Source organism: Ranitomeya variabilis, chromosome 4 (assembly GCF_051348905.1).
Source record: "Ranitomeya variabilis isolate aRanVar5 chromosome 4, aRanVar5.hap1, whole genome shotgun sequence".
Taxonomy (NCBI): domain Eukaryota; kingdom Metazoa; phylum Chordata; class Amphibia; order Anura; family Dendrobatidae; genus Ranitomeya; species Ranitomeya variabilis.
Window position 1 is genome coordinate 554,611,454 of NC_135235.1, and position 15,004 is coordinate 554,626,457.

Genomic DNA, 15,004 nt, shown 5'->3' on the forward strand with positions numbered 1-15,004 from the left:
CGGGGCACAGTGTGTACAGACCCCTAGATCGTACAGACACAAGGGAAGATGATGAGTAGGAGGCTGCATAGATGAGCCTTGCTGGGGAGGGGGCAGCTGAATTTAGGGAGGATTCTCTTACCTTGTCTCATGGCTCTGGGATTGGTTGCCTGGTGACATCCAGCTTTCCTCTTCTTGTCATGATCAGGGGGCAGAGTATAAAATGCCCAGCACCTCTTGTCCCCCCAAACAGGCACTCAGCAAGAGGACAAACCCAGCTTCTCATGGGATGCTCCTCACTTTCCCACCAAGGTCTCCTGACTTCCCCATCACCTCCATCATTCCCCCCATGGACGGGCTCCATACACTGCACTTCCTCTGGCTCTTCTCCGCTGCCCCCGTCCTGGCAGGTTACCCTATTTGGTGGTAAGAGTTTATTGTCTACCTTTATTTTATGCCCTATTATCTCTATCCGGCACTTGGTCTAGTCTACTTGGCAGAGATAAGTTTGTCATTTAGCACAACTCATGATGATATCACAGTACCCTATGAGCAGCGTAGGAAATCCTCTTGTGTTATCTGAATCTGAGCGTGATCATGATGGCGGCTACATGGCACACTCAGCTCTGCTACATCTGCACTGTAGGAAATCGATGCCTAGTGTCTGGCATGTCTGCTGCTGAATCCTGATAATGGGAAATCGTAGCACTTGTTTCGCTTGTAGTATTTCAGCTTTTTCTTAGGATTAAACCATTACACAATTCAGTGCAATATCCCAGTGCAAAAATATACACCCCCAATATATAAAGAAAAAATGGCGAAATAGTGTCTGATGGATGAGAGATCATGGAGCCAATGTAATATATGTAGAAACAGAATGGTGCGCCCCAATGATAGGTCTATGTGCATAGTATTCGTCGGCTTTCATTTTATCTTCCTACAGGGCGTGCGTATTTTGTACAGAATTATATATTACATATGATTATATGGTAATAAAACGTGTTATTTCAGGGCGGAATATAAAACTTCATGGTTCTGCCCCAATTACAACTCATGTGTAGGAACGCTGCTGGGATTACTGTAATCCTCATACAAAACTATTCATCAGATTTTGTATTTCTCCGGGATTATAGTAATAAAAAAATAATGTTATGTATCACACCAAAGAGAATCTGTAGCAACTGTGAATGTGGCTGTGAAGCAGACCCCAAATATTGCCATAGACCCCCATTAACCTGACAAAGGCCACAAGAGTGTAATTTGGGTTGGTATATGTCAGTATACTTTTCATTTTATATTAGAGCACTTGACTATGTAAAGGCACCCTGAATACATACACTGGCGTAGAGGAGACTTTACTTAGAGGTCTACATCAAGAATATCTCCGGCATATACTGTATCTGTAATGGAAAGGTCACATTGTGAGTAGAGCAGCATTTTGATCATTTTCAGGATCCTTTTGCTGTCAGTGAATGGAACTATTTTTATACAGGTGCTAACAAATTATACAGACCCAATATTAACAACTGAGGATTGTTTGAGTTGAATAACATGGTACATTGTAACAAAAAAGGAGGAGATTTGTGCTGCCTTGGCTTGGTCGGGACTGTTTTGGCATCTTGATATAAACCTTGAATTTTCTCATTCACTAACTGCATAGATTTGATTAAGTCAATTCTTGATATATATTGTGTGTCTTCAAAGTTTGCAATTCACCTGACCCTAAAAATGTCCTAGACGCTCTCCAGAAGTGAAAAGTGTCAGGAAAAGTGGGCCTGATTTTCAGAAAGTGGGCCTGGTCTCAAAGTTTAGAACATGTCCCCACTGTAATCTATGGAGCTGTTCACATGTCCGAGCTTCTTTTGCAGACCATGCGTCCACCCAAAACCTAAAAAAATATATCCATTCTTGATCCGCGTCTTGGATCAAAATTACCCATACAAGTCTATGGGTCTCTGAAAATCATGGCCAGCACATGGATGCCATCAGTATGCAGTGTGTGATTGACATTGTGCAATGGATAGAAGAAGGTTGTCATTTATTTATTTATTTAAGTCACTGATGGTAAAAACTGACACCCTGCCCAAAGTCGGATGAAAATTGGAATTTTTTTTTTGGCGTGAAAAATCACTAATCTGAATGAGGCATAAACAAAATTACGTAATCTGGCTTCACACAGTTTTGTTTTCTCATACATGCAAAACGTACCTTTTTTACTGTGCTGGATCCATTTTGGGCCTGTGCATTAGTTATTATAATACGTGTGTCATCTGTTTTAGCAAATGAAAAAAACAAAAACCTAAAATAAAAGCTTGTCCTATCAACAACCCGGTGAGAAACCGAGAGCAGTGGGATGTCACATAGATGGCACCTGAGGGCTTTTTTTTTTACAGACACATTCACTTAAATGGGCGACAACATGGGTCATAGTAGGACAGTTCCTCCTTTTTTTCTTGGCGGACAGTCGGTCATCTATCTTGTAATACACGGATAACACATGTGTGAATGAGCCCTCAGAAAAAAGCTAGAAAATGGCACAAATTTTCTGAGCTTTAAAGACATATTAAGGGGGTGCGATTTTTTATAAAACTGGTGAAAATCTCTACTCAAAATTAGTAATTCTATACCCCTTGAAATACATATAGATGTAACGCAGCTGATATTGTCCAAAAGTGGAAGCAAAAAGAGGACAGATAGTAATTTCATTTCTGTAGCGCCAACATATTCCGCGGAACTTTACAATTAAACGGGGACGTGTACAGACAATAAAGACATTACAAATAAATAAAAGATACATCACACAAGTCACCCGCGTAATGATGGAACTGGTGATTCCTGCTGAAAAAGTTTTCACTTTGCTGGAAAATGGTTAAACAAATAGATGGGAGAGATGATGATGCATCATTGACGTCATACATTCGAAAAATAGAATAAATAAGGAGTGAATTTTGCCTAAATGCTCCTCGCTGAGTCTGCACCTCACAAACCCATGAATGGCCGGCCACGTTAGACATGATGAGAGCTGGTCTTGTCTAGCAGTGCTTCACTATGTCTCCTAGGAATCTCCACTTTGAAGTCTATATGGGATATATTAATAGTTATTTTAATAAGACATCCTCTCCCCTTTTGTTGGCGCCATATTAAAGACCAGATGTTGTTTTAGAAACTCTGTACATATATAAATCAATGTATAAAATCAGTGATTAATGCTTTGCATTAAATTTCTCACTGATCAATAAAGATTGATCCCAGTCAGAATGAAGGTGAGTGGAGCTAAGCTGCAGTACCAGGCAGTACCATACAAACAAACAAGGCACTGTTCCTGTGTAAACAATAAGAGTATGCTCCCCAACAGATTGAAACCTTGATTGCCTAAGTTCAGAATAATATTACTACTGGCTAGGGGCACAACAATAGTGGGTGAAGGGGGTTCCAGAAAATAACCCTTGGGCCCTGAGGCCGAGCCTATATGAAAGGCCAATAATATTAAAGGCCTGTGAAAGTTGGGGGCCGTGTTGGATATTTTGCATTTAAGCTCATGAACGTCTCCTTACTCAACTGCTACTGGGAAACCCATTAATGAAGATTAAAACCACTAGATCATCATCTTATCATGCGCCCAATACCGCTTATGACTTTAAAGAAGCCTTCCTCCCATCAAAGTTTTCATCCTCTTAACATATTGCAATCATCATCATATTATATAGCACTGTGTACTTACAATTGCTCATTTTGCATTTCCACCTAGTTAAATCTTCTCTTTTCTCTGCTCTATGTGGAAACAGGAAGTTTCTTGTCCCTTTATTTATCTCCCTCTCTGCAACTCCTGACCCAGCTGCTACCTCCTCCCCCTTCCAGTGACTTTTGCAGTGACTCATGACTCACGCAGGGAAAATGTACCTCTTATTTCTACACAGAGCTTAGAAGGATTCAGCTAGTCAGTTTTTAACGGTGTCATAGACATAAAGTTATATAGACCTAATGGAAAAGAGAAGAATTAACATTACCTGGGTAGAAAGGCAAAATGAGCAATTGTAACTACACTGCTATATAATATGATGACTGCAATATTTTAAGAGGATAAAAACTTTGATGGGACTTCTTCTTTCATGTGAGTAGAGCCTAGATGCAGGATGTGAGATACCAAATCTCCAGTAGCACTATGCAGGGAAGTAAGAGATGGCTGCGGTACTGCTGTGTGGTCTGTGGTCCCCTCATTTCCAGCAGTCAGCCCCATACCTATAACCCATAAGGAACTGGATTTGTAAGAAGAGCATACTCTTGAAGACTTGACACACCTTATTTTCACTTGTATTGAGAAACACAATTGTATGAATCCAACAGAGATAAAAAAAAATTGCAGCATGATCCTTCAGACTCTATATGTATCTCGGTACTAGTCAGTCCATCTCCGTGTGCATAAGACTGGTGCTACATAGCAACATGTCACGCTGCCAAGTATTGCTAGGTGTTGCTGTTATATTGCAGCACAATGCAAGTGACTGGGGTCTCATTGAGACCCTGAGGGTAGGGCGACCATGACAAGCAAGTCGCAAAAAAACGTACCCAGTTGAAAGTTTTGAGACTTCTTAGCGGCACTACCAGAGAGGTCGCATTGTGACCCCACTCACTTGTATTGTGCTGCGGTTTAGCAGCAACGCCTTGAAATCTTTGGCCACATGAATTATGTCACTTCCAAAGTCACCATGTAGCCCCAGCATAAGTCTTCGGAAAGCTCAGGAGAGGACAGAAATTTGTGTTGCTTTGGATAACTGTCTTTATCAATCCGTAGTTTTGTGCAAGCAGCAGGTATCCTGCCACTTACGCACTTGAGCTGACAGATATCTGTGGTCGTCGCCGGCCCCGCTCAGCTGCCAACGCAAAAGGAAACAGAATCTGATTACCACTCTACAATTCCAGATATTCATTTTGAACATATGATCAGCACGGTGGCTCAGTGGTTAGCACTGCTGCTTTGCAGTGCTGGGTTCAAATCGCACCAAGGACGTTTGCAGTGAGTTTGTATGTTCTCCCCATGTTTGTGTGGGTTTCTTCCGGGTTCTCCGGTTTCCTCCCACACTTCCAAGACAGAATTTTGATTGTGAGCCCCAATGGGGACAGTGATGATAATGTATATAAAGTGCTGTGGAATACGATGGTGCTATATAAGCAAAGCATAATAATGATAGGAATATACTATATTTACATCAGACTAGTCACACCGGAACAGATACTCTTCTAGTACTACTACTGTTTTGGTTCATGTAACATCTACGACACCACAAAAACAACACAAATATGTGAGAAATACAAATTTCTGCACCATGATAACCAGCAGCATATTTTTCTGGTTACATAATCACAATTGGCCCTAGTGTCATGACCTGACAAAAGCAAATTCCACCCAACACATCCGGTGAAGCAGCTACCCGCTTATTCATGGCATCTTGTTGATCTCCTTGAGGTGTCTCAGGCTGTGGCGAGGTCTTGTGGACTGGCCGCTCTATGGCCGGTGATGAATGCTTTCCTGGTGGATTATGTAGTCATGGAGGCCTCATAACAATAAAGTTGCAATGTATCTTTCTCACCAATATCTTGAATTTATGGTCAGGCTATAAGACATGGCTACCGCAGCGACCTGGATGGATGTTATTAACCCGAGAAGGATTACCCCAGCTGCTTGAAGTTGGATGGGTTACCAATAGGTAATATCCGGGGCATCCTAATCCTTCTTATTGTTAGAGGATTAAGCTGTGGGATGATCAGTATTGTCTAGCAAGGCTCTGTCTGGTGGGATACACTGAGGATATGGGGGTCTTAAGCCCTATGTAATGAGGTCTCCCTGAGGAACAGGAGAGCAAGATCTCTTATGCATTTAGTATGTCCGGCTCTTAGTATCTAAGAATGGGTTAGATGTACATAGATCCTCAAAATCTCTAAGCTACATTGTTATCCGAAGGTTAGAAATTGTTTCATTTGTGACTTCACGATAAAATGACTCTTGTAGAAGAGTCTAGAAGGAGCTGGAGCACGGAGAATTATGTTGGGACACGAGTATCAACATAAATGAGATTAGAATCACAACTCAGATCGCTTCCTTAATCTCGTTCATTACTTACATTTACCACCATCAAGATGAATTCCAATATGGAAACTGGATATGTATTCCTCTATTGTAAATTCTGTCGGGACTCTACCGATCACTCATATACTTTTTAACTTTTAGTATTAGGGAATTACCGTATCTCCTAATTCTGGTGAAGATTGGTGCTTTCTCTTCTGGAGCTAGTAGAGCTGAAGTGGTCTACCTCTATGGCATGTATGTGGCCAAACAAACCCTAGGAGCCAGGTAGCCAGGGGTCTGGGCATAAACAACTAATGGCTACCTTTTTTCTTTTGAAGTGTATGAAAATAAACTTTAGTGCAATCTGCCATTATAGTGACATGAAGTTGCCACATTTTGGAACTCGGTGAGAGTTTATATTTCACAATAGCCCTAACCTGAATATATCTTATGCACTGGTAATAAGAAAGTTATCAAAATTAGGTTGATTTTTAAAGGTCCTCTGGAATCTTAGAATTGATTGACTTCTGTGGGAAACAGCGCCACTTTTTCCTTGCACCGGTTGTAATAAATCTGTATTGAGTCTTCATGAAAATTGACACCGGGTGATAACAGAGGAATACTATCACTATACTGAGAATATTCCACAGTAAAGCCTCATTCAGATGAGCATTTGTCACATACCTGTTCTATCCATGTTTTTCCCAGATAGCACATGTACCCATCAAAGTCTATGTAGCTGATGACACGTCCATGTTCTTTTGCAGACAGAGCAATCTTCAAAAAATTATTGAGACATGTCTATTTTTCTATACTAAATATGGATCAATCACACCCATTCAAATCATTGGGTCCATGAAAAAAACACAGCATGCGGATGACATTTGTGTGTCATTCAATCCAGTTTTTCATTGCTAAGTATTAGAAGCTTGGATTTTTTTTCATTTTTGCATACGAAAAAAAAACAGATACTGATGGTAAGGTGGACTGGCCAAAATTGAATAAAAATGTAATCCATCTCACTGATGAAAAATGCTCCATTTTGTCTTGTATTCCTAAGGGTTCTTTTAGATGTCTGTGATCATAGGTCTGATCTTGGATCGCAGTGCACAGACTGGCTGCACATCTCCGACCCCGAGCCTGACAACTTCGTATATATCTATGTCATGTCGGGAGATGTACTTCCAGTCCATGCAGACAGGACCAATGTTCACGGACCTGTAAAAGAGCCCTAAGAATGATCTTAAGATGTTTTGGGGAATATGGGACAATGAATGATAAAATACTGCAGCCTCGCAGAGAGCAACCAATCAGATGGCAGCTTTCAACTTTCCAATAGCATATAGAAAATGAGAGCTTCAATCAGATTGATGAGTTATAACATGATCTTTCTCCATACACAGTAAATTTTCTCATTTCCAACCGCAGGTCCCTAGCCCTGGGTCAGCATTACAGCTCTCTTGGATCACAGCCCATTCTATGTGGATCTATACCAGGTCTGGTGCCTAAGCAAATACGATTCTGTCGAAATTACATTGAAATCATGCCTAGTGTGGCAGAAGGAGTGAAATTGGGGATCCAGGAATGCCAACATCAATTCAGGGGCAGGAGATGGAACTGTACCACCATTCATGACAGCCTCGCCATCTTTGGACCAGTGCTCGATAAAGGTATAAACTGAGCATTGTTTGGTGATCCACACTTAAATACTTCATGACAGTGATTATACCTAGATATATAATATATATATAATATAGAGGAATGGCTATAGATAGACCATGTATTGTCTCCATACAGCCTAATGCCATACACATATTTAGAGAGGAGCAAATCAATTTGATGCACATTGAATTTGTGTCATATTTTTGGCAATTTGCTGAACCCTCACGAATTGAAGAATTTGCGATTCACTTCACATGAATCGCCAAAAATATCCAACAAAATTTTACACATTGAAGATAACATCAACCGCAACTGGCTCAAATGACCTTAAGGGGACACATGGGCTTCCCCATGATACATTCCGGCTATCACATGACATAGCACAGCCTATCAGAAGGGAGTATCATAGCCTGTGGAGGGCTCACGTGGCATAACAATGTCATGTGAGCCTTGGGAACGGCATTTGTATGGGAAGGAAGTATAGAGTATTTTTATTTTACAAGGGGGAAGATAGTATTTCACAAGGTGTCGTCCACTACTAGGCCTAGTATAAGGTAGTATTTGAGTAGTTTGTGTACATTGTATTTATTTTGCTCCCTCTTATTTGGTGGATCATGTGGGGAGACACAGCCCTGACTTCTATGTTTTGCCTTGACTCCCTTTTTCTGACTGGTTTTGTCAATCACCTCAGAGGAGCATAAGAACATATACTGAGACCCATCACATAGGCAGCGAGATGAGCAAGTTCCCAGAGATGACAAGAGCCTACGCAGGTTCTTCTCTCACACAGGCTCCCAGCTCAGTAACACTAAGTGAATGAGTGAAATGAGCTTAGTGCAGGATGAAAGGGGTTTAAGCCTCCTCCCCACTGTGAGGCTGAGAGGGGCTCTGAGCCCAGCAGGACTCTAGAACTATTCACACGCCCTTTCACTGCTCCCCCCAGACAGAAAGGGGTCTCCACAAGCAGGGGACAGTGCACAGTCTGCACACAGTTGCCTGTTGCTACGAAATGGCAGGGAAATGGCAGTCTGGTCACACGCAGGTCCCAGAGACGTCCATCATTATATCTCTAATACACTGTGACACCAGCACACAAAGGGGAATTGAGTGTCTCAGCAGGTAACTGGCTGCACTGGGAAGAGGAGGGAGAAGATTTTAATAAGGGGCTTAATCCCTCCTCTCCATCATACAGAGATCTGCACTGTGCTCTCCTGTATTCTTCTTGATGCACATCTTTCTCGTATTTGTCCATATACCCATCCTACACACTGGTTCTAGGGTTTTGTGCATTTTAAGCTCTTTTTTGTACTTGGCCATTTATTGCAGCAGAATAAATCAAGTATGTTACTTTGTGCATGGACTTGAGAAGCATATATAGTAATTTTGGGCCCCTTTACAACAGTGTGACCAATTCCACCATTTCTTTACTAGTCAGTGCCCAATTCCACCAATTGTTGATGCAGAGTTGGTAAATATTCTTCTAGAATTAATTATATAATTGTAGTAGAATTCTATATGTGTGTTCCATTGCTATCCTTTGTCTTCTCCAGCCACCCGGGAGTCCGCCTTTGTTCATGCTATCGCTTCAGCCGGTGTGGCCTTTGCTGTGACCCGTTCCTGTGCAGAAGGCAGCTCCACCATCTGTGGGTGTGATTCCCACCATAAAGGCTCATCAGGAGAGGGATGGAAGTGGGGAGGCTGCAGTGAAGATGCAGACTTTGGGGTCCTGGTGTCTCGGGAGTTTGCAGATGCCAGAGAGAATCGTCCAGATGCCAGATCAGCCATGAATAGACATAATAACGAGGCTGGGCGAGCGGTGAGTAAACACAAGTTGAATATGTTGGGAAGAAACAAAAACCTAAACTACCAAACTTACATGAGACAATGATTGACAACGAAGAGAAGATGTGAATTGTCATAGATAACAAACCAAATTTGCTTTCTCATATTGATACATGAAGACCAATAAATAAAGCTGGTCCCTGAGCCGATAATGGATGATCATCACAATTCCTTAAGGAAATGTCCATTTGTGCAACCAATTTTTCTTCTTGTGTTTCATGAAATGTTAATAAAAGTATCTATTGTTGTGTGCCCACAGTTCCTAAGCAGATCTATGGGTTTCCATAATTACCGATAAACCCAGTTTAGTCTAATCGTGGAGACATACTTCATATCACCCATTCACTACTTATTGATACTTTAGCAAGAAGAAAGGGACAGATGGAATGGAGTTTGCCTGCAGGATAAAACTACACAAAGTCTGTTTATAGCCTCTAAGCATGGAAACACGTAGGTCTACACATGAGCTGTAGCCACAAAAAAGTAAAACAGATATGTAATCAAGAATTGTTGCCTTACTTATTAATTTAGATGACTTGAAGCCATACAAATTATGTTTCCCTTTTCAGTAAGTACAGTATTTGTATTTTTCTCCTCATAGACCATCTTGGATCACATGCATCTCAAATGCAAATGTCACGGTCTTTCTGGGAGCTGTGAGGTGAAGACTTGCTGGTGGTCCCAGCCGGATTTCCGAGCTATTGGTGATCATCTAAAAGATAAATATGACAGTGCCTCAGAGATGTCTGTTGAGAAACACAGAGAGTCGCGTGGCTGGGTGGAGACCCTCAGGGCCAAATATTCATTATTCAAACCCCCCACTGAGAGGGACCTTGTGTATTACGAAACTTCCCCTAACTTCTGTGATCCCAACCCAGAGACTGGCTCTTTCGGAACCAGGGGACGTTCCTGCAATGTGACTTCCCATGGGATAGACGGCTGTGACCTGTTATGCTGTGGACGGGGCCACAATACCCGGACAGAAAAACGCAAGGAGAAATGCCACTGCATTTTCCACTGGTGCTGCTATGTGAGCTGCCAGGAGTGTGTGAGGATCTATGATGTCCACACCTGCAAGTGACACAGGTACAGGGAGACGAGGCCAAAACACTATACAAAACGCTCGCTATTAACACGCTTTTCATTTTGTAAAATCATAAAAACCACCACTCTTGATGGATGCTCTGTCTAGTATTGCATCTCATCCCCATTCAAGGAACTGAGCTGCAATATAGACAAGAGGGGCACTTTATTTCCTTAAAATCCCAGGGGTGGGGGAAATTCAGTAAAGCTTTTACATCAGAATACTGGTGTAAAATTCATTAAAAAATTGCAAAAGTTTTGTTCATCAGGAGTTGTGCAAAAATGTAGTGGCTTTTTGCATTTTCACACCAGTTTGAAGCTTTTCTGCCACAATAGGTGGGGCTGGGGAGGGGGTGGGACATTGCGTAGATATGTCCACACGTGAAATTCAAGAAACATGCCAGAGTTTTTTATGACAGAAATATTACTCCAGTACCTGAGCCATTGAGAAGATTCACTGAATTCATTAAGTGGCCTGCACCTCCTAATGAAGTATGTGCCATGTTCATTAAGACTGCCCTGTAGTAAAGCCTGTTGAAGCATATTTTAGTATTGCTAAGTAGAGGCCTACTTATATATTTAGCTAAGGCCTTGTGAACATCTCAGTTTTGTACAGGGCTGCCATAGAAGTGTATGAATATTTCACATATTAGGCCAGATTCATCAAGACTGCCGTTGGTCACGCCGATCTTGATGGAGAGATGAGCGAAAGTCAGACACTCCTGATTCATGAAGAGGCATCCGGAGAGTCGGATGAATGACGTGCACTCCAGTCCTACTCCAGTTCCTGCTGGAATAAGAATTGCGGCATAGCAAACATTGCCGCTTGCCATGAATTAGACCAGTGGTGGTCACCGCGCCCTTGTCCCGCCCCAACTCTGCACACTTTGTTGGTGCTGGGCAAAAATAGTGTAAGAACACCAAAAGTGGCAGAATTTTAGTGCAGCCTCAAGTTGCACCAAAATTATGTGACTTTTCAAAGCTTTTTAAGCCAAAATACTGTTATAACGGATTTTAAGAATTGGACCCATATGGTCTTCTTGTCTGTCAGATTCCGCATCAGATTCAACGAAATGTGAGATTTTCCATCAGCTTTTGTTTCTGGAAGAGAATTGATCACTTACCTGGAAGTCATCCTAAGAATATTGGTTTAAAACGCATTTTACAGAATATATATACATAAATAGTTAGAAATCCTAAAAGTTAACAGACTTGTGACATTATTTCAATAGTTTTTAAAGATTAGTCGCAAAATTCAACTCCTACTGGTGAAAGAAACACTGAAAGGTTAATGAAAGTATATATGACAAGAGTGCTGATTTTAGGTAGGTATAACCATTATTTCTAGTCTGAATATATTGATGACTTAGCCATAGGGTCAGACACCCTCACCGATTAGCTGTTACAAGCTCTGCTGGCAGCCGATGTAAACACATGGAACGGAGCTATTCAATGTGTAGTTGCCACTGCCGGGTACTGCAGAGCCTCAGCTTGTAACACCTGATCTTTGTGGGTGCCAAATGTCGAACCCCCATCAATCTGATATTGATGACTAATCCCATGAATAGGTCATCAATATATCCTAACCAGAAAAGCTGTTCTTTTGAATAGGAGCTGTACTGTAATGCCTGGGAGTGACCACTACACACTGAATTAGTCAGTTCATGTGTCTATAAGGGTATGTTCACACTACGTTTTCTGTAGTGTGTTTGGCGGTTCTTATTGAACTCCCTAAAAACAGGAGTCATGCAAAACCCTGAACTGGGCCATAGACCGAATAACAAGAAAGGTCAAGTCCATAGATTGTAATGACAGAAACGGAGTTCAAATCAACTTCATTCGTGTTGTTTTTTCTCTTTGCAGACAGGCACAGAAACATAGCCTGCTGCGTTTCTGTGGCAGTATGAACAGATGGACACTTTCAGTCTGTGGCCCCATTGGGGGTTTTGTCTAAATCTCACTCTAGGGGGATTCAAGTAGAATCGAAAACGCACAGCAGAAAACGCAGTGTGAATAGGGCCTAGCCGGCTGCTGCTTAAGCTTTTCACAGCTGATCAGCAGGATTGTAGAACCCCTGCCTATCTGATGTCGATGACCTATATTCTAACCAGAACAACTACTTAAAAAATATCTTAATCTACACTGAAAAATGAATATCCACTCTTGAACACCATTTTTTCCCAAATTCTGAGCTCATTAGTTTCTTAATATTTGAGGTTTTTACCTATAGGTGACAGGGCAGCCATTTTTAAGGGGAGCTTACTGCATATTGTTATAAATAATACTGTAATATGAAAGTATGCATTGTTGCTCCCTCTAGTGGTGACTCCAGGCAGCTAGTACTTTTATTTTTTATATCTGTCTATACATTTGAGTTCTTTTAGAAAATGGAACTCATACCTCTGTGAAGATATATTAAAATTTGGAACAGCACAGAATTTGGACTTAAAAAAACAGCATTATAATACAGGTTCCAGTACTTGAATATGAAAAAACTATTGTTCTCTTTTTTCCACAGGCGCCTAAAAATGTGAGTACCGTGGTCATCACCAAGACTGTCCCTCACCAGAATCACCAGGTTTATAGGACACTCCTACCGAATTCATGGGTTGATGAGCAAACCCAACCTGGAGGAATCTAAACTGTCACCTTAAGACTGATGGGTGTCTTATGTCATCACATTCTCTTTCTGTTCTGGATATTACACCGGTAGCTGAGCCGGTCTTGTGGTTTATCCCTCATATATAGGGGACAATCAAGTGGCGGGAAAATTAGGGACAAATTGGCATCTCATAAATCTAAAACTAAGATTAGTTACCTAAAGATGCATCAGATGGGAAGAGCAGTAGTGGAGAGGACTTCCAATGTTGTGCACTGGCTGGCGGCATTCATAGGTGACGTACCTCCATATATCAGGAGGAGAGCGCTCCCGGATTCGTGTGTCAGCATGTCTCTATGATAGGACGATGTCAGACTTCCAGCGGTCCATCCAAAGCTTTCCATCTGCTTCATAGAATTTTATATTCAGAATCATTTTTATAAACCTTATTTATTACACAGTGTATATATCCTATATGCCGTAACTAAGAGTATATATAATATATTATAAATATATATTTGGATCAAAACTCCTTTGAGTGCTGTGCAGATGTTAATTTGTTTTTTTTTTATGCCAAAGTTGCTATTAATGGGGTTGTTCAAAATGCTTTTTTCCACATCTGTCCATGGGGCATGACGCCTTATATTACAGGTTTTATCCATTCAGCTCCAATACCAGACACAGCCCATAGACCAGAGTGGCGCTGTTTATGTGGAACTTTCTGGTCACAAGGCTACATTATGGTTAAGGCTGTATTTTAAAAATATTTAGATTTTAAAGAAGTAGTCCACTACTTGGACATCCCCTTTTTAAAATAAGTTGTCCCCCTCGTAAAATAAAAACAACATATGCTCACCGCCTGTATTGGCACTGGGTTCCCCCAGGCTTACATAACACTGTTATGCTATGTAAGCCCTGCAGCCAATTAGCAGCCGCCATTGGGCTGTTGTGCACTGCCCTCGAAAGAACCTTGGACAAGTGGAAGTAGTGAATGCTCAGCAGCCAAAAAGGAGCCACTGATTGGCTGCAGTGCTCACGTGGCATACAGCCTCAGGAGACTTATTTTAAAAGGGGTTGCCCAGGTTGTGGACAACCCCTTGAATGTTAGGTACCTGAGATTCTGACGTTAAGAGAAAAATTAAATTACTGAACCCATTAGACTACAATATATTTTAACAGCTCTCCATGAAGAAAATGCTTGTGGTAATAAATATAATACAATACAATACACCCCTTCTCCCCAAAAAATAGGTGCATGAAATCTTTTTATATAACTATATTTATATCAACTCATTGGGGCAAATTTACCAAAACTGATGTAGCAGAAAGGCTGATCAGCTGTTGATAGCAATTTATCAGATTCCTGTAGATTATGGGAATGAAAAGTAGAAACAAGAAGTTACTATAGGAAACAACTTCACATCCCTGTTACTAGCTGTGATAACTCTGTCCTCCGCCTGGTTTTCTGTAGCAGCCATTTGAACAGACATCCAAAATGGCCGTCCGTACTCTACAAGTTGTACAGTATTGCAATCGGCCCTATGGGAAGCTTAAACAACATGGCTACTGGAATATGGATAAATCACCACAGCTTTAATATGCACTGATGTAGGGTAGATGTGACAGCTCAGTGAGGCACGATTACCGCCTGCTTGTCTTGGGCAGTCATTCCACCAGAAGGGGGCACTAAAGGTGCACATTGTTGGGTGCAACATGAATGCAGCATGGCTCTGTACACTGTGCATTCACACTAATCAGACGCTGGGTGAACGGAG

The 15,004-nt window shown here is 41.4% G+C and overlaps 1 protein-coding gene across 1 annotated transcript; it reads left to right on the forward strand.

Moving 5' to 3' along the window:
• The first annotated feature begins 213 nt into the window (after positions 1 to 213).
• WNT3 (Wnt family member 3) lies at positions 214 to 13,867 on the forward strand. The gene is made up of 5 exons (XM_077257735.1): positions 214 to 405; positions 7,472 to 7,713; positions 9,256 to 9,521; positions 10,149 to 10,633; positions 13,149 to 13,867. The coding sequence occupies exons 1-4, from the start codon at positions 269 to 271 to the stop codon at positions 10,626 to 10,628; spliced, it is 1,125 nt and encodes a 374-aa protein (XP_077113850.1). The 5' UTR covers positions 214 to 268; the 3' UTR covers positions 10,629 to 10,633; positions 13,149 to 13,867.
• Positions 13,868 to 15,004: the final 1,137 nt, after the last annotated feature.

Bases quoted from the DNA above. Each gene is read 5' to 3' on its own strand.
- WNT3 (XM_077257735.1), top strand. From the start codon at position 269: ATGCTCCTCACTTTCCCACCAAGGTCTCCTGACTTCCCCATCACCTCC. The intron at 406-7,471 runs GTAAGAGTTTAT...TTCCAACCGCAG, and splicing joins GCAGGTTACCCTATTTGGTG to GTCCCTAGCCCTGGGTCAGC. The intron at 7,714-9,255 runs GTATAAACTGAG...TGTCTTCTCCAG, and splicing joins TGGACCAGTGCTCGATAAAG to CCACCCGGGAGTCCGCCTTT.